At 50.0% G+C, this 19,029-nt stretch overlaps 1 protein-coding gene across 4 annotated transcripts in view; it reads right to left on the reverse strand.

Annotated features, from left to right (window-relative positions):
* The window catches only part of Grin2d (glutamate ionotropic receptor NMDA type subunit 2D), a 46,282-nt gene that overhangs the window by 10,281 nt on the left and 16,972 nt on the right, over positions 1-19,029 (reverse strand). For all 4 annotated transcript variants that reach the window (XM_052714451.1, XM_052714452.1, XM_052714449.1 and 1 more), the window contains 3 exons: positions 17,506-17,631; positions 17,137-17,366; positions 16,057-16,217 (listed from right to left, as the gene is read on the reverse strand). In XM_052714451.1, the coding sequence (XP_052570411.1) occupies positions 16,057-16,217; positions 17,137-17,366; positions 17,506-17,631 (517 nt within the window). The remainder of the gene's footprint in view (positions 1-16,056; positions 16,218-17,136; positions 17,367-17,505; positions 17,632-19,029) is intronic.

The following is a 19,029-nucleotide window of genomic DNA, read 5'->3' on the forward strand; positions in this document are numbered from 1 at the left end:
AGACAATGGACTTCCAGAGTGCTTCACCAAGGTCATCTTTGTATCCTCACTATTGTTAACGGGTTGGTGGCTCAGGACATTCCTTGTCCTGCTCCCCCTCTGGGAACAGTTTTACTATAGAGACATGGGGCTAACCTCTGAGTGGCTTGCAGATTTGGAAAGCCATTGGAGAGACAACCTGGTATAATGGTGCTCCCACCTACCTACAACCCTACTAAGGCTAGGCTAAATAAAGGGAAAAAATGTTAAGACAATAGCTAAAGAGTTTGAATCCAAAAGGTAACCTACATGGGTGGGAAAGGGGACTCCCAGAGGCCATCAGGTTATTGAATGAAAACCCTAGTGCCAGGGGTGGGCTTAACTTCCCTGTGAATTGTTGGCCAGGAAAGCCCTGAGGCCCCGCAGACCATAAGGGCTATTGCTACTGGGGTTGGTTATATGCCACAACTAGATGGTAAAACCCTATTGCTGAAGACACTGCATGTGCAAGCTATGACGACAGAACCTGGAGAGATTAAGCTGGGATTGAATAGGAAATTCACACCTGCTGGCTGGCTTCCATATTGCCAGAGGGGACCATGTAGGTCACTGGTGGAGAACTGTCACCAACATTCCTGTTTGGCTAAGGCCCCGTAGTGCTGAAATACCAGCATGCTGGGCAGGATGTACCTGCTTGTGCAATATCTTGGGTAAGACCAACAGCCTTCCAATTGGATTTAAGGCCTGCTCTATAAGAGGGAGTGCACATCTGGTACTGTAAGTTAGGAGGTCACAGGTCCCAATGAGGAAACACCTGTCGTTTTACTAAATGGATGTGATGTGTCTGTCAAACTTAACTTTTTTTTTTCTTTTCTGTTTTTTCTTTTTCTTTTTTTCGAGACAGGGTTTCCCTGTGTAGTTTTGGTGCCTGTCTGGATCTGGCTCTGTAGACCAGGCTGGCCTTGAACTCACAGAGATCCACCTGCCTCTGCCTCCCGAGTGCTGGGATTAAAGGTGTGCAACACCGTCACCTGGCTGTCAAACTGCTTTCTAAACATGTGTGCTTACACCCATAGATCACTGTTGTCAGTTGAAACTCATAACCATCAGTGACTATGGTACAGTGGCCCAATTCTTAGCCACAGGTAGACATCTATAGTCATCTCCCTCTACGGCTCAGGAATCATTGTGAAAGAGGGCCAAACTATAAGAGCCAGGGGGAAGGAGTGGAGTGTTGTGTAACAAATTTCTCCAAGATGGAAACATTCCATCCTGCAGGGAAACTCCTTAAGCAGGAAAGTAAACAACTCAAGATAGCTTCAGGAAGTCCCTGAAACTAAGCAGCTTCATTAAGCCCCTCCCTGCCAGAGTTAACAATAAAAGCTGAGAGTCCTTCTCAGTTGGAAGCTGAGCTGTAAGGAAGACTCAGGAGAAAAGCTGCAAAGAGGACTGTGAGGCCAGACCTGAAAGAAGCAGAGACCAGCCGAGCTGCCTGAAGAGGATTAGGCCAACTGAGACACCTGGAGAGGACACGCTCCAAATTGCAGGCTGGGCGCTGTGCTCCAGGTTCCCATTGTCATCCATGCTGGGTGGGCCTTGGTGATGCAGCTGTCTGTGAGTCATTTCTGTTCCTGTAAGTGACCCCTCACCCATATTCCTATAAGTATCCCCACTAAAACTCATTAGTTCACCAAGTTGGACTTTGGAGATATCCGTACTTTGGTCTATTATGGGTTCCCTATCTGGGCTGAGTAGACAGATGTTGTGTCTCCCCAGGAAAAATCCTGTCACACAACAACCCTGTCTAAAACAGAATAAACAAATAGAGCGCCCCCCTGCCATTTCTTAGATCATTTGCTTGATTGTATACTGAAAAACAAAAGTTCTCGCTCTTGTGTGCTTATCCCACCCTGCGGATGGGAGCTCCATGTTTTAGCTAGCACCTGTCTCCTCGGCTTGTGCTTGTCCTGGTTCCTACTGTTCCCTGTTGGCTGTAGCTTAGCAGTCCTGTGCCATGGCACACCTCTACACCCTCGAACCCTTGGCTCCCACACTCACCTGGCACTCTGTTCCAGCCACACTGGCCCTCACATCTGGACCTTTGTACTGGCTGTCCTCTCTGGAAACTTTCCCCAGACAGCAACCCAACTCACCCCCTCACTTCCGTCTCTGTTTGTTCAAAAGATAATTTCTGGAACCCCTTACTTAACACTGAAGGCCTCTCCATAGGTCTCCCAATCTTTTTATTTTGCAAGCACGTGTCCCTGCAGCACAGCATAAAACGTTACTCAGCTTGTAATGTGTTTCCCTGCATGGATTTGAAGTTTCATGAAGGACTTTCCAGGTTTTTTGTTGTTAACTTGACACAAGCTAGAGATATCTGAGAACCACAATTGAGAAAATGCCTCCATAGGATTGGCCTATAGGCACCAGGTGTTTGGTGGTGCACACCTTCAATCCCGGCACTTGGGAGGTAGAGGATGGTTGATCTCCGTGAGTTCCAGGCCGCCAGGGATACAGGGTGAGGCCCTGTCTCAACAAACAAACAATAGCGTCTTCTCTTGGTCACCGTGGTGACTAACAGCCATGCGTGGCTATCTTACATCTTGAAAATTAAAATCTGCCCCTTAAGGATCTGGCTTGCTGGACTACAGGAGTCTGCTTCTTTCCTTCTACTGCAGGAGAGTGCTCCTCTACTACATAGAGCTGTCTGCTCCAGAGTGCTCCTCTACTACATAGAGCCGTCTGCTCCAGAGTGCTCCTCTACTACATAGAGCCGTCTGCTCCAGAGTGCTCCTCTACTACATACAGCTGTCTGCTCCAGAGTGCTGCTCTACTACATAGAGCCGTCTGCCCGAGAGTGCTCCTCTACTACATAGAGCTGTCTGCCCGAGAGTGCTCCACTACTACATAGAGCCGTCTGCTCCAGAGTGCTGCTCTACTACATAGAGCCGTCTGCTCCAGAGTGCTGCTCTACTACATAGAGCTGTCTGCCCGAGAGTGCTCCTCTACTACATAGAGCCGTCTGTTCCAGAGTGCTGCTCTACTACATAGAGCCGTCTGCTCCAGAGTGCTCCTCTACTACATAGAGCTGTCTGCCCGAGAGTGCTCCTCTACTACATAGAGCCGTCTGCTCCAGAGTGCTGCTCTACTACATAGAGCCGTCTGCTCCAGAGTGCTGCTCTACTACATAGAGCCGTCTGCTCCAGAGTGCTCCTCTACTACATAGAGCCGTCTGCTCCAGAGTTCTGCTCTGCCACCCTTTGTAGACATGTATGCTCACTGCTGAGGTAGGGCTCAGCCACTGCCCAGTGCAAAAAGACCTCAACAAATACTTGATGGAGGTGAGCTGGAGGGAGGGAGGGAAGGAAGGAGGACTATATTATAATGCCTTTCCCCTTTCATGTCAGTAGGGTCATCAGGCCTATACCAGCCCTGCTGAATTACTTCCTCCTTTGTTCCTTTCTATATTAAATAAGTGTGTGTTTGTGTGTGTGTGTGTGTGTGTGTGTGTGTGTGTGTGTGTGTGTGTGTCTTACACCAAGAAAAGCGGTCCCAGCACACTGGCATTGGGAATTCCCTGACAAAGCAGGTCGGAATCAGCCCAGCTGGCTCTCCTGGTCAGCAGCCCTGCTCGTGCATCATAGGCGGGCCACTCTGCAGGGTCCGACCTCCATTCCCAAGTGTGAGCAATATTGACATCAATACAAACAATAGAACAGATGGGGAGAAGGAAGCGAACAGGTGAAATGTTACTAATGTCAGAGGAAGAGGAGGAGACACTGAGGCCTTAACCATGAGCAGGATTCTATAGAAGACCACACTGTAGAGTGTATAAAACACCACAGATTCTGAGACCGAAAGTGCCAGGTGTGGTAGAACACGTCTACCATTCCAGCATTGGGAAGGCTTAGGCAGAAAGATCACTCAAAGTTCCGGGCCAGCCTGGTCTACAACAGGAAGAACTCCATGTCAAAAAACAAACAAAAACCACTACCAACAAAACCCATTCTGAGACAAAAGAAATAAGTTCTTGGAAAATAAAAATACACTTGGCCAGGAGTGTTTGGTAAAAGCTCTCCTAACATGCGCGAGAACCCTGGTTCCATCCCCCAACACCTCAGATGCATTAGTCAGCAGAATACAGTAACAGAAATAAGTTTAATACGGAGCAGAAGGAACAGGAAACAGAAAAATAGGAGTAAGTATTCTGACACAGCACTGGCCTGGGGCCCACCCTGGGCTTGGGGCAAGAGAGAGAAGTGGGGAATGGGGAGAAAAGGATAGGAAATTTAGGTCCAGTTCATCTAAATTCCAGAAGGAGAGATCACAAGATGGCTCTGTGGTTGAAACCTTGCCATGCATGCCTGACAACCTGAGTTCCATCCCTGGAACCCATGTAAAGATGGGAGAGACCTCCACATGTGTACACCTCTCCCGTCACATGCTGTAGTAAAAAAGAAATAGAATCTATCTAGAGGTGGAGACGCCCTTGTGAGCACACAAGAGTTAATTCAGGCCAGGCAGTGGTGGCAGGCAGATTTCTGAGCTCCAGGCCAGCCTGGTCTACAGAGTGAGATTAGGACAGCCAGGGCTACACCGAGAAACCCTGTCTTGAAAAAGAAAAAGAAAAACAAAAACCAACCCTCCCCCCAAACAAAACAAAACAAGAAACCCAACAGCAAAAAAAGAGTTAATTCAATTGAGCAGGTCAAGGACCAAAGGGACCACCCATAGAAAGGTAGGTTCACCTCAAGAATAGTACTGTTCCTTTCCAGAATTCTCTGCTAGTGCAGTCCCTATGAATCGCCTAGCAGGTTGAGCTGAGTCTGCCCCCTTTTCTGACAGAGATGGACATAACTATTCCTTTTTCTTCTCTTCATTTTTTTTTCTTTCAGATGCCAGCCAGAGCCCAAGTATGCTTTCCCTAGTACTTCGGGCTTCATTCCTTACTCTTTTTCTCGCTCCCCACCCATGCCCACTCCTTTTCCTTTCTTCCTCTCCTTCCTTTTGTTTTTTTCTAGTCAGGGTTTCTCTGTGTAGCCCTGGCTGTCCTGGAACTCACTGTGTAGACCAGGCTGGCCTCGAACTCAGGGATCCGCCTGCCTCTGCCTCCCCAGTGCTGGGATTAAAGGTGTGTGCTGCTACCCTGGCTCTTTCTTGCCCCTTTTTGCTAAAGCGTTGCTTCTGCCATGTGACTGACATCCAAACATTCTGATTTCAAACTGTGGCTTTCTTTCTTCTCCACCCCCCACTGTATTCTCCTCCTGCTCCGGGGCAGTTTTGAGATTTGCAACTTGCCTGTGCTGGGGTTTTTCTTTTAGTCTCCATTACATTGCCCCTGGGCTTCTGTTTGAGTCTGTTCTTAGTCATTTTGTTAACGAGGTGACCCCAGTTTAGCTGGTATCATATGCTGGCTCCTCAGAGATTCTCCATGATTTCTACTGACGCTTCTTTTCTGCCTTTTAATTCTTTAATTGACAGAAGACACAAACCTATTCCTGAACATCTAGATAGTCTCTCTCTCAAATAATATAAAATTTAAAAAATAAATTTCAGAAGACAAATATAGGGATGAAGGAGGGAAAGAATTCAGGAAAATTTAAGAAGTTTCTGGAAACAAATAATATAAAGATGCAAGTGAATGACTGAGTGATGAAAATAGTTCCAGACAGGTTGCTACTAAATGTCAGAGCACTGAGGACGAGGAAAAGGAGCGACAAAGGATTAGGAATCTGCATGATCGTGGGTTCTTCTCAGTGACACAAATAATAAAGATGGTGAGACAAAAAGAACACAGTGGAGAGTTACCGCCAAAATCTGAAGGGAAACGACTGTTCGGAATTCTATACCCAGCCAGACTGTCCATCAAGTGTGAAAACAGACCTTCGGATTCACACTGTCAACAAAAACATACCTCTTCATGCCCTTTCTCTGAAAGCTTAGAAGGAACAAGGAACCAACCCCCTAAAACCAAGAATTTGTGAAATAACAATCCAGCTAGGTGGAGTGATCCCAGCACGGTAGCTGTGTTCCAGACAAGAGCAGGCCAGAGGCCAAGACAAACTTCTGCACGATGAAATCAGTTGGTTGTTGGCTCTAAGAAAACATTCAGATTGTTAACAAGGAATTGAAGTTTGAATTGGTTAAGCACAGAGAATGCTCAGCCATTAAATAACTGGGAAAAAAAAATGACAATTAGTAACTCCAGGGAAAACAAAGAGCCACAGGGAGGAAGTCATCATGCTTTACCATCTGCAGCAGCTGTGAGGGCATTTCCATAGAACTAACAGAAACAAGAATTCAGTTAGAATCACAGTGTGAGAGGCTGGGTTGATTTAAATATGAGAATGAATATTCCATTGTGAGAAGTGGATGTAAAATGGGGAAATTAAAAATCAAGAGTTAGCTTTACAAACATTGTATTTAGAGATAAAGGAGATAAATAGTAAAATGATACAGCAAAAGAGATGAACGTAGCTTTTTCTTTTTTTCAGGTGGGAGACATGGAGGGTAGGCAGATGTTTTTCATTAGGAAATAAAAGTCTTGGGTTGGGCCTAGTGACGCAGGCCTGTAATCCCAGCACTATGGAGGAGAAACCAGCAGAGTTACAAGGCCAACCGGCTAAGTCGGGGAACAACCAGGGCTACCTGAGACCCTACCTAAAAATGAAAAAAAAATTCCTGTATTTCACCCTCCAAACTCTGGATAGATAGCTTTAGTAAAAATAGAACTGGGGCTGGAGAGATGGCTCAGCCGTTAAAGGCTAGGCTCACAACCAAAAATATAAGAGTTCGGTTCCTAGCACCCATGGCTGTCTCTCCAGCCATTAAAAAAAAAAAAGAACTGAAAATACAAAAACAGATACCTGGAACAAAACATTTTAGCAAAGGCAGGAGATAACAGTAAGAAACACAGAGATGTCCTTTGTGAGTCCATGGCACTTGTAGGGGTGAGGATGGTGATGAAGGTGATTCTGAGAAGCAGTACAGTGAGGAGGCCTGGGTCCAGTCAGACCTCGGGGTGCAGACCCACCCTGGCAGCACTGGGAACCTCATTGTGCTTCCCAGTCCAATCACAGACACCTGACATGGTTATGGGATGTCATGAGCTAAAGTGAGTCTCCTCCCAAAACTCATATTCCAGAGTCTGAGCCTCTAGGGCCCAAGGATGTGACTATCTGTAGACAGGGCCTCATGGAGGTGACGAAGGTCACCAGGTGGGGCCACAGGGTAGGCAAGTCCAACACGGCTGGTGTGCCTACAACTCCGAGAAGTTTACAATTCAGAGGCACATGCAGGGGAAGAGGGAGGTGCTTAGAGGCTTGGCCTTCCAGCCTCCAGAGGAACACAGACCCTTGCAGCCCTGCGCACTCTCTACAATGAAAGCAGAGGACGTGGCGGTGTGGCACACCTGCCCTCGTGGCACACCTGCCGTCCACCACAGGGAGGGTCATTTGAAGGCTAGCCTCAGCCATGGAGCAAGCGCAAAGCCAGCATGGCCTACCTGAGCTTTTGTCTGGAAACAACAGAGCCCGATGCATAACAAACACTAACTTGGAGGACCAGGAGAGGCCACACTGCAGAAGGAGGGAAGGGGAACGGGTTGGGGGGTGGGTGGGGGGAGGAGGGGACACGACTGCCCTGCCCTGATGGGAGTGTCCATTAGCCTGATGGGAGTGTCCATTAGCATGACAGTACTGTGTGCTGCTCCTCCCTTTGATCTGAGACTACACACACACACACACACACACACACACACACACACACACACACACGTACACACACGTGATGGCAAGCTGGAAATGGCCAAATGTCATCAACCTATGGCCCTGATGGCAAGCTGGAAATGGCCAAATGTCATCAACCTATGGCCCTGTGACACTGGCTGGGGCATATCCAGCAAGTAGCCAATGAACTGCCACCAGTGTCTACTGCTTCCCTGTGATGTTCCATGGTGACCAAAAGGGCAGGAGAAGCTTTCTGGGGAGCCCAAGGTCCTCCATATCACAATGTGGGTGTACACCCTCACTATTTTATTTTTTACCATTTTGTTTTTTTGAGACAGGGTTTCACTGTGCAGTCCAGGTTGGCCTCGAATATGCTGTAATCTTTCTGCCTCAGCTTCCTGAATTCAGTACCACAGCACCCAGCATAGACCCCAACTCTTATTTAAGATTTATTTATTATGTATACAGTGTTCTGTCTGCACGCCAGAAGAGGGCACCAGATCTCGTTACAGATGGTTGTGAGCCACCATGTGGTTACTGGGAATTGAATCGGGACCTCTGGAAGAGCAGTCAGTGCTCTTAACCTCTGAGCCATCTCTCCAGCCCTATTTATTTATTTATTGAGACAGGGTCTTACTATGCAGCTCTAGCTGTCCTGGAACTTGCTCTGTAGAGCAGGCTGGCCTGGAACTCAGAGATTCACCTGTCTCTGCCTCCCGAGTGCTGGGATTCAAGGTGTGGGCCACCACTGCCCAGCCATAATCCAGCTTTAAAAATCTATAAAGACGTGGGATAAGGACTCAAGCTTTTTATTCAATAAAGGTTTGGAATGAATGTGGCTGACATTTTTGCATGTTAAAAAAATACAGGTGTTCTTGGTTCTTGAGTCAGGGAGGAGGCAGAATTTGGATTTAGTTTTTTCTGGGTAATCCAGTTCTGCTCATGACATTTAATCTCCTTTGCTCCTCGTTCCTCTTCTTCCTCAGTACCCCGAGTGCTGGGCTACAGAGTGCTGGGTTATGGAGTGTTGGATTACAGGCTGGTAACACTGTGCCCCGATGAGTGTTCCCTCTTTGACCCCTGAGCACTGAGCCAGGCCAAGAGAATGCTGTTTTGTCTGTGCCAACCTGCAGATGGCAGTTGGCACCAGTGAGGTGGTGGTGGAGAGCAGGGCTGCTCTGTCCAAGGGGACCCAGGAATCCCTGCGCCTCCCTAGAGGGAGGGGCCAGGAAGATGCGTCCGCTGACTGTCTGGGAGGTTGGCTTAGGAAGCAAAATCAGAGTGTGGCATCTCAAGCCCCCTGATGTGTTCTGCTCAGAGGATTGTTAGGCAGGTTTCTGTGCGGTAATGCCGCATGGCTAGCGATGTGCTGGTGTCCTGCTTCCTGCCTGCTACTGTGCATGGGACAGCGCTGAGCTCAGATGCACTGTGAACTGAAAAGCACTTTGGATTTCAAAGACCAAATGTTGGAGAAACGTAGGCAGATGGTCTCAACTACCTGGCCTGGTGTTAAAGGCCTATTATCCCAGTATGTGGGAAGCCAGGGCAGAAGGATAGGAGTTCAAGACCAGCCTGGGATACACAGAGAGACCCTGTTCAAAAAACAGTATTATACAAACCAAATCGTGTTTGTACTGATGTGTCCAAGTAACATTTTGGACTTACTGGGTTCAGTAGAACCTACTGGAAAACAAAACATCTTCTCTTGCTTCGTCTCCAGGGGGTCTGTAGGGTATGTATGGCTGCCCTCCTGCTGGACAGCCCTGATGGAGTCCAGTCCTCCAGCACCTACACTCTGGATACTTTCGTGGGTTCCTAGGCTTCTGAGCTGAGAGACACATTCCAGCTGATGAGATGGTTCAGACAGTGAATTAAATCAACAAAGGTCCCCAGGGTAGGCAGAGAAGTCTGGGTTCTGATGGGGTTCTGAGGAAGCGGATCAGAGCCATGACCTCAGTGGGGCCTGGGGACTCTAGGTGACAGCTGTGTGTCAGGAACCAGGGCAGGAAAGGAGGGAATGATGAAGGGGAAGACAGGAGAGTGGGAAGGAGGAGAAGGAGGAGGAGGAGGGCGGAGGAGGGGGATGGAGGAAGGGGGAGAAGGAGAAGAAGGGGGAAGGGGCGGGGGAGAAATGGGGCGAGGAGGAGGAGGGAGAGATGAAGAAGGAGAGACAAGACAGAATGAGGGGAGGTTCCTTTTCCTCCTTTCTTCTTTTTATTTTTTCTTTTTATTTTTGAACAGGGTTTCTCTGTGTAGCCCTGGCTGTCATGAAACCCGCTCTGTAGCCCAGGCTGGCTATGAACTCGGAGATCCACCTGCCTTTGCCTCCTGAGTGCTGGGATTGAAGGTGTGTGCCACCACCACCTGGGGTTTTTTGTTTGTTTGTTTTGTTTTGAAGCCTATGTGGCTTGCTTATTTATTTATTTATTTATTTATTTATTAATTAATTATATGGTGCTGGAGTTGAACTCAGAACCTACCTCATGCAGGATAAGCACTCTACCGCAGGGCCCCGCCCCCAGCCCCAAGGAGAGGCTTCACTGGAATTAAAAAGGAAAATTCTGCAAAATAAAAATAAAAATGTTGGGCTGGAGAGATGGCTCAGAGGTTAAGAACACTGGCTGCTCCTCCAGAGGTCCTGAGTTCAATTCCCAGCAACCACATGGTGGTTCACAACCATCTATAATGAGATCTGGTGCCCTCTTCCAGTGTGCAGGCATACATGCAGGCAGATCATTGTATTCATAATAAATTTAAATAAGTAAAATAAAAATATTAATTATGGTAAAAAAAAGAAAGAAAGTAAAGAAATGAGGAGGAGAGTGACAGAATGGATGGAGTTGACTGTGATGTCTACTAGCCGGGTGAGGCTGTTGAACACTGGATAGCAGACAAGTCCGGCACCAAGTGGTGGTGCACTCAAGAGGCAGGCAGTAGGTTCTCTGCGTTCCAGACCAGCCAGGGCTGCACAGTGAGACCCTGTGTCCAAAAGCCACAGGAATAATAAAAAGGAAGAAAGAAAAGTTGGCAAGTCCACACGGAAGTGCGATGGGAACATAAAATATGCCTGGGATCTCCCCAAAGGTAGCGTATTGTGTCAGTGTTTATATTAATTAATTACACGTTAGAGAGAGGACATTTTTGAGTTGGAGTAACAAACATGAGATTAAGCTCACCTCCCTTTTCCTGTGGCTCCCAGAACACCCCGACTTATTCGCTTAGCTCCCAGCTCTGCTCCAGAAGAAAGGATGGAGGGATAGCACAAACCCTGACCTAAGGAGGAGGAGGGCTGCATGTCAGCCCCAACTATGATGCACTGAGCAAACAGATCATTTCATGGCAGAGGAAAGAGCTGTTTAGAAAGGAGACAAGGAAGGCTGGGGTCGCTGAGAACAAAGGGGGCGGTGGGGCAGGGCTGGGGCCGCCCACTTCAAGGTGGGTCCGAGCTGGGGCCGTCCACTTCAAGGTGGGGCAGGGCTGGGGCCGCCCAGCTTCAAGGTGGGTCCGAGCTGGGGCCGTCCACTTCAAGGTGGGGCAGGGCTGGGGTCGCCCACTTCAAGGTGGGTCCGAGCTGGGGCCGCCCACTTCAAGGTGGGGCAGGGCTGGGGCCGCCCACTTCAAGGTGGGTCCGAGCTGGGGCCGTCCACTTCAAGGTGGGGCAGGGCTGGGGTCGCCCAGCTTCAAGGTGGGTCCGAGCTGGGGCCGTCCACTTCAAGGTGGGGCAGGGCTGGGGCCGCCCACTTCAAGGTGGAAAGGAACGGAAGGCAGAGGAAGAAGAATTCTCAGACGGAACCTGTTTCCCCAGCCACTTGCCCAACTCTGGGCATTGCGGACCTCGAGTTATGGCGGCAAAAGCAAAAGCATACTAGCTCAACTGAGGTGCATCGGGTCCACGACTACACTCAAACCCAGGTCACCTGGTGTGGAACCTGCTGCTGCTGGAGTTCCTGAAAACTAACAGTGCCAGGCCCGGGGGCCAGAACCACAGGGTCTCAGCACAGGCAAATGGCAAGTTCAAAAGACCAGGCACCCCTGGCCAGATTCCAGGAGCGGAAATGACTTCAAAGGACCAACCTCTGTCCCCCCACCCCGCCCCCTGCCGTGTGTGTGTGTGTGTGTGTGTGTGTGTGTGTGTGTGTGTGTGTGATGTACATGTTTATACGGATATGTGTGCACATATGTGTAGAAACCAGAGGTCAATACGGGATGTCTTCAATTACTGTCCACCTTTTATCTTTTATGTGTGTGTGTGTGTGTGTGTGTGTGTATGATGTTTGTGTGCCTGTGCAAGTGCACAGGGGCCAGGGGACGACACTGAGTGTGGTGTGCTCTAGCACTCTCCACCTTGTTCCCTTGAGACAGGGTCTCTCACTGACTTGGAGCCCCAGCTGTCCGTCCTCCTGTCTCTGTCCCGCAGTGCTGGGTTCCAGGTGAGCGCACAGGCACACCAAGCTTTCTGTGCAGATGCTGGTGATCACAGGTCCTCACTGGCCCTGGAGCTCTCCCATCGGATAGTGTGGCTAGTGAGCCCTGAGAGCTTTGCTTTGGCAGTGCCGGGGTTACAGACACGTGCTGCCACTCCCAGCTCTCATTTGAGTCGTGGGGATTTGAACCCAAGTCCCCGTGCCTGCACAACAAGCACTTAGTGGCCTATCTCTGCAGCCCTACCCCACTCTGCAAAGGGCATCTTTCAAAACCGTCCGTGGCTCCTGTCTCCCCTTCTCCAGTGGGACTTGGGCATCTGGCAGAGGAACTACTAAAACATTAGAGGTACTCAGTGAACATTTGCCAAAAAAACCGCTGCATGGGCCAGAGGCCCGCCCGCCTCTCGTCTCAGCACTCCAGAGGCTGAGGCAGCAGACCTCTGTGAGTTTGAGGACAGCCAGGTTTACATAGTGAGTTCCAGGACAGTTTTGAGACCAGTCTCAAAAAACAAAACAAAAAGACCCAACCAAACAAGGAACTGAAGAGTGCATGCTGGGTCCAGTCCTTGGGGAAAGGGCGTCTTTTTCTGTGTCCCCCACAGAGCCCAGAGTCCCTAGGGCCGAGAGTTATACCCACCGGAATACTCCCTTTTAGGTTCTGCTCTGGAAATCCTTGTAATTTGGAAAATCTCTAAACTCACTCTAATCCTTGTCCACAAGGAGAGGTCTGAGCAACTGGGAGCCATGAGCCGAGGAAGGTGGGCATCCTCGAAGAAAGGCAAGGCAAGGATTTGGCTTTAGGGAAAGGCAGGCCAGTCAGTCCTTGTAGCCCCGGGAGATGGAAGGAGCCATCCAGTCACATTCCTAACTTGAATTTCTTTTTTTTTTTTTTTTTTTTGCCTTTGGGTTATTTAGAGCCATCTGTCAAGGCAGGATGGCCACCATGCTGGCTTCCTATCTTAAAGTATGCAGTTTTCCTTGGCATAGAGTCCTGGGGAGTTTTCAGGGTGCCTGCCTGGAGCCTCAGCAACACCTGTCATATGAATGGATAGTGGGTGTAGGGAGAGGGTGGAGAAGGAGGAACCCCACCAAGGGTTGACAGCCAGAGCATGCACTGCAGGAGACCAAGCCAAGCTGGCTGATGAAGGAGTGCTGAAGTCCAGGCCCAGGGGAGGCTCACTGGCTCATGGAGAGTTTGGATACAGAGTCCTTGTGACCAGAAAGAGAGGATCGAGAGGCAGAGAGGGAGAGCTACAGGAGAGAACTTCGCTGGGCTAGGCAAAAACAAACAAACAAACAAACATCAAAACCCTAAAACATGGGGCAGGACTCTGGCAGATGCTGAGACTGCGTCTCAGTTCACAGCCTCATTCTTGGCTCACATAATCGTCTTTCCTGTTTCCCTGATGATAACTTTGTGTGGTTGCTTGATAGGTTCTTAGAAATACGTAGAAGTCCCTGAGAAAGGCATTCAATAAAAAGGCAAAGGTTTCCAAGAAGACCCTCCACTCTCTGTTTTTGTTTTTTTGAGACAGGGTTTCTCTGTGTAGTTTTGGTGCCTTTCCTGGATCTCGCTCTGTAGACCAGGCTGGCCTCGAACTCACAGAGATCCGCCTGGCTCTGTCTCCCAAGTGCTGGGATTAAAAGCGTGCGCCACCACCGCCCGGCAACCCTGCACTCTTACACTTCCTCCTCCATGCTTGGAACTAGGATGTGCTTCACTGAGCAGCAACAGCCTTCCTGTGACCATGAGGCAACCAAAAGAGCATGAAGGTCTATACTGCACGTTTGGTAGAATAGAAACGTGTAAAGAGTTTGGCTCCTTAGTAGTATCTTCCAACTGTCCTGCTAGCCCAGCACCGTTTTGTTTTCCTTTTTGAGACAAGGCCTCTCTGTATAGTTCAGAATGGCCTTAAACCCTCAGTCCTCCTGCCTCACCCTCCCAAGTGCTGGGATGCCACGCAGGAACCAGTGTGTAAAAACTGGTTTTAACATCCTACCAATCCGGGAATCTGCTTTTCTGATGACCATGGTTTCCAAGTACAGGCACCACCCTCCCCCAGAACTGCTCTAGGAGTGTACACGAGTGAGTACTTCGGCTGCAGAGGCTCCAGATATCCTTGGGCTGAGCCTATACTGTGCCTCCCGCAGACTGCCTGGGCTCCTTTCCTTGCAGTCAACCATCCACTGAGACTAAGGGGTGACAGGTCCGGCAGGACGGCTGCTTGAGGGTGAGCCAGAGGTGAGTTCGGGATGACAGTGGCTCACACTGCCCTGCTCCCCTACGGCCTCTACCATTCTCCACTGCAGTGAAGGACACTTGGGGACAAGAACTGAGGCTTCTTTGCTTCGTCTCCTACAAAGGTGTCTTACCACTTTGGCACAAAAGCCAACTCTGATGTTCTCAGGGGTCACCATTAGTCCTACTCTCCTCTGACCCCTCACTCTAGGTCCCTGCCTTTCAGCCACCTGGTCTTCCCGATGTCCCTCCACACCTACCTCAGGGCTTCTGCACACCTCTGCCTGCAAGGCTCTGAGTCTACCCTGAGAGCATACACATGCTCCCTTGTCCTAGAAGGCCACCTGATGCTCTGGTGACCGTGACCCTGCCAAGAAGGCCACTCTAACTCCTGGTGACCATGACCCTGCCAAGAAGGCCACTCTAACTCCTGGTGACCGTGACCCTGCCAAGAAGGCCACTCTAACTCCTGGTGATCGTGACCCTGCCGAGAAGGCCACTCTGATGCCTGGTGACCCTGTCAGTTTGTGCCTGATGCTCATTTTTCACGCTAGTCCCTGAGTAAGTGAGAACAGAAAAACGTCTGTCTAGTGTCCAGCACAAAAAGGGGATCAGAGAAGAAGCATGCTGAAGGACTAATACATGAGGAGCGGAGAGCTACTGCACTCAGTGGAGGAAAAGTGCAATGCTGGGGAACGAACCCAGGCCTCGGGACACACCCGGCCAGCCCTCTGCTGCTGAGCCGCAATTCAGGCCCTGTCTAGGTTTGCCATACCAGGGGGCTGCACCCTGGGGACTGAATTTAACTTTATCCCTATGATTTAGGGAGCTAACATAAAAAAAAAAATACAATCCCTTCCCTATAATCCAAGCATTCATTGCAGAATTCAGAACTGATGATAAGGATACAATAATTACAACGAAGAGCTGTTGTGGAATAATCTTTTGGTACACAGGAAGATGTGTTTTTGCCAAGGTGCCTTCCGATTGGTTTAATAAAGAGCTAAATGGCCAATAGCTAGGCAGGAAGAGGTTAGACAGGACTTCCGGGAAGAGAGAAAAGAAGAGGAGATGAGTCTAGGCGTGAGAGAGACCCAGAGGAGACGGAGAGGAAACAGGAGGTATAAGATGGAAGAGAGGTAAAAAGCCATGAGACAAAATGTAGATTAATATAAATGAGTTAATTTAAGTTATAAGAGCTAGTGGGACAAGCCTAAGCTATAGGCCGAGCTTTCATAATTAATGATAAGTCTCCATGTCATTTTTTGTGAGCTGGTGGCCCAAAGAAAACTCCATTTTCAAAGAGCCCCCGTGCTCTGGCCACGGTTCTGTGTGGATTAACTATATTGTTTTGTTTGTTTTGAGACAGGCTTTGTTTGTTTCCTGGCTGGCCTGGAACTCACCAAGAGCTGCTCCCACTTCAATTCCAAATGGTAGAATTAAAGGCACCACCACTCCTGACCAAACTTTGTTCTTATATCAAGGAGATGCCTTTGTGATCATCACTGTACACACAAGAAATAAATTCAGAGCATTGAATCAAGTGTCTAAAGTTACGACGAAGCACAGAAGCCCTGACTCTTCCAAGACCTGTTAGTGAACTGCCGCAACAAGCCGACCTCAGACACGAGCCCCACCCCTCCCCAAATGCTCTAGGGGCCCCACTGCCCGAGTCTGCGCTGACCCTGCCTTGAGCTGTGTGAGGGCCTCCTCCACTCTCGGCTGGTTGTATCGCACCATGTAGCTGTGCATATCAGGGTAGTTGCTGCGGATATTCTTCTCTGTGGATCCGTTGGGCACCGTCCCAAACTTCAGGGGTGGATATTGCTCCTGGGGCCGCTGGAACTGGAACAGAAGGGGGAATTGTTAAGGTGCCCTCCAGGAAACCCCCAAATCAAATGTCCCATTCTGCAGAGCCAGCCCTTAATTTGCTGGATCGGGAGTGGGCTAACCAGTCTATTCAGAAATAGCTCTGTGTGTCAAGCACAGCTGTAGCCACAGGGCTGTGCTGGCTCGGAGTGTTGGCAGAACCGCACTCCCCTCACCATATCTGTTTTTCGGCCGTTCTACCTCCATTCCACTGAAAACCGCGCTTAATGCAACCTGTTACATCGATTCCACAGCCCTCTGACTCTGAGACACTGGGCCAGCCACTGTAATCTCACAGTGTTCCTCATGGCTGCTGTCCCCACGTGCCGTGGATGGGCACCGCAAGGCAAGAGTGCAAACCGAGGGGTGGGCATTTGGAGTGTTTCCATGGAATGGTCTTATGCATGTTGGATCTAATCGGTAAAAATTTGGAGTTGACTGTATCGCTGTTCTTATTTGAGACAGGGACTCACTATGCAGCCAGCCTATCCTTGAACTCATGATCCTCCCGCCTCTGCCTCTGGAGGGCTGCAGTTGTAGGCAGGTGTCATTAGCTTGCGATTGACTCCTGTGTGTCCTGGTGTTAAGTGTTATTCCCACATTCCTAGTAACTCATTGCCGATACATTTCACTCAAGCATAGTCTCCAAGGGATTAGCTGGGTCACACACTCAGTCTTCATTAGTGTGAGGGAGGCACTTGTCTAGAAAATCCTATTTGGCATTACTGCTCCTGGGATGTTGGGGGACACCCTTTCCCCGGGACGGTGTAAATCGTTCATCTCCTCCCAAAACCCTCCATCTCTACTGCTCTAGAATCCCTCTTGGGCAGTCTCTCAGGAACCCCCCTGCTCTGGGACAGGTGACAAGGCAGCTGAGCCTGCCCCCTGTACACACCTTTCGGTCACTGAGCCCAGACACGGTGTCCACGTACTCCTCCTGGATCATGAAGGCAGCCAGATTGGCTGTGTAGCTGGCGAGAAAGATGACGGCAAAGAAGGCCCACACCAGAACCATGATCTTGCTGGTGGTGCCCCGAGGATTCTCCACCGGCACCGAGTTGTTGAACACCAGGGCCCACAGCAGCCAGATGGATTTCCCAATGGTGAAGGTCGAGCCACCAGGGCCTGTGGGGGGCCAGGACAGGACATGGACCTCACAGGCCTTCCACTCCCCAGGAGAGGAGAAAGGACTGCCGTTCCTAGCTCTATCCCAGGGGCTCCTGGGAAACAGCGTTCTGGTAGGGTCAGGTAGGAGGGGACTCACGTTTGCCTGTGGCCAGGCTGCGGTTATAGCCCACAGGACTGAGGTACTCAAAGATGAAAACGGTGACGGCGACCACGGTGAGGCACATGACGAACATCATCACCCACACAGCGGGGCTGTAGGGCTCTGGGGACATGGGAGGCGTCAGCCAAGCAAGGGCTTGGGGGACCAGGGGAGCCTAGCTGACTCCATCCTGCTCTCTGCCCTTTTCTGGCCCCAACTTCAGGGACAGCCTATTAGTACATAGACTCCTTGTGGCAATCTTTCTCAAAGAGAGCTACTGCGACCATTTCTGTGGTTTTCATCCCCTAATTTAGCTGTCTACTAAATGTTCGCTGAGCCCAGGACCTAAGTCTCCACTTCTTCTTCAGCTTTCCCTCAGGGCCATCCATCCCATCCCAGGCTCTGCATCTTGTCATCCATGACAACCCAGCCCAGGCCACACTCCTTGCCGTCTATCTTCCTGTTCACAGATGACAAACTTGGTCCTGCCCCTTGCTCCTGTCCCTCAGACTCCTTGGGCCTGTCCTCTCCACCCCTATGGCCAGCAAGGGGCAAGCCTGGTCTAATCTCTGGGACCATCTCCCCAGCCTCATGGGCCCCAGGGGAAGGGATCCTTCTCCTTCTGTCTTCTCTCTCTGTCTGAGGAGCCTTGCTCAGACTGCCCAGAGGAAAGGGGAACTGATGTGACCTGCTGCCCTTGTCCTCCTGCCCACCGTCTCCAGCTCAAGAGATCCACCCAATGTACCACAGTGTGGCTTCCTGGTCACACCCCAGTTCCACACGCATTGGACTTTGCTGCCATGCTTCTGCACACCTCCATCCTTCGTGTCACGGGCCACTGCAGCAGCCCCCTTACCAGCTTCCTGTTCCACAGAGCTATCGGCAACTCCCATCTGAGCACACATTCCTCATTACCTTCTCAAGGTAAGCCCTTGCTACCACAGACAGAGTGAAGGCCAAACTTGCCATCAGAGTGTCCACAGTCCGGCAAGCTCTATCACGCCCCTCAGCCTTCCGGCCGCCTGTTTTTACCCGTCTCCTCACCAGCTACACGGGCCAGTCGGACATGTCTCAGGCAGTCTTCACACACTCATGCTGGTTGCTGCCCGCCTCCAATGTTCTTTCCTTCGGATCTTTACAGAGGTGAAATCCTCTCCTCAAAAGGGCCTCTCCTACCCACACCAGCCTCTCCCTGTGCCTCTCCTCACCTCAGCCTAATTTCCCATGGTATCTATCACCATTGGAAATGATCTAGTCTGTAACCCCCAAGGAAGCAGATAGCCCCCAGGAGACAAGACTTTGTCTCAGTCACCACAGTCCTCCAGGTCCCGGATTCAATCTCCAGCACTGGAAAAAAAACTAAACAAACAAACAAAATCCCTACACATTTTTTAGCCTGGGTACACCTGACCTTGGTGGGCCCTCTCAAAAAAGAAGAATATAAATCCTCAAATTCAGGAGACAGAGAGAAAGATGGACATAAAGAGTGGTTGCATGTTCAAGGACAATCTAAGCTACATA

Source organism: Peromyscus californicus, unplaced genomic scaffold (genome assembly GCF_007827085.1).
Source record: "Peromyscus californicus insignis strain IS unplaced genomic scaffold, ASM782708v3 Scaffold_4__1_contigs__length_199733344, whole genome shotgun sequence".
In the NCBI taxonomy this organism is placed as follows: Eukaryota; Metazoa; Chordata; class Mammalia; order Rodentia; family Cricetidae; genus Peromyscus; species Peromyscus californicus.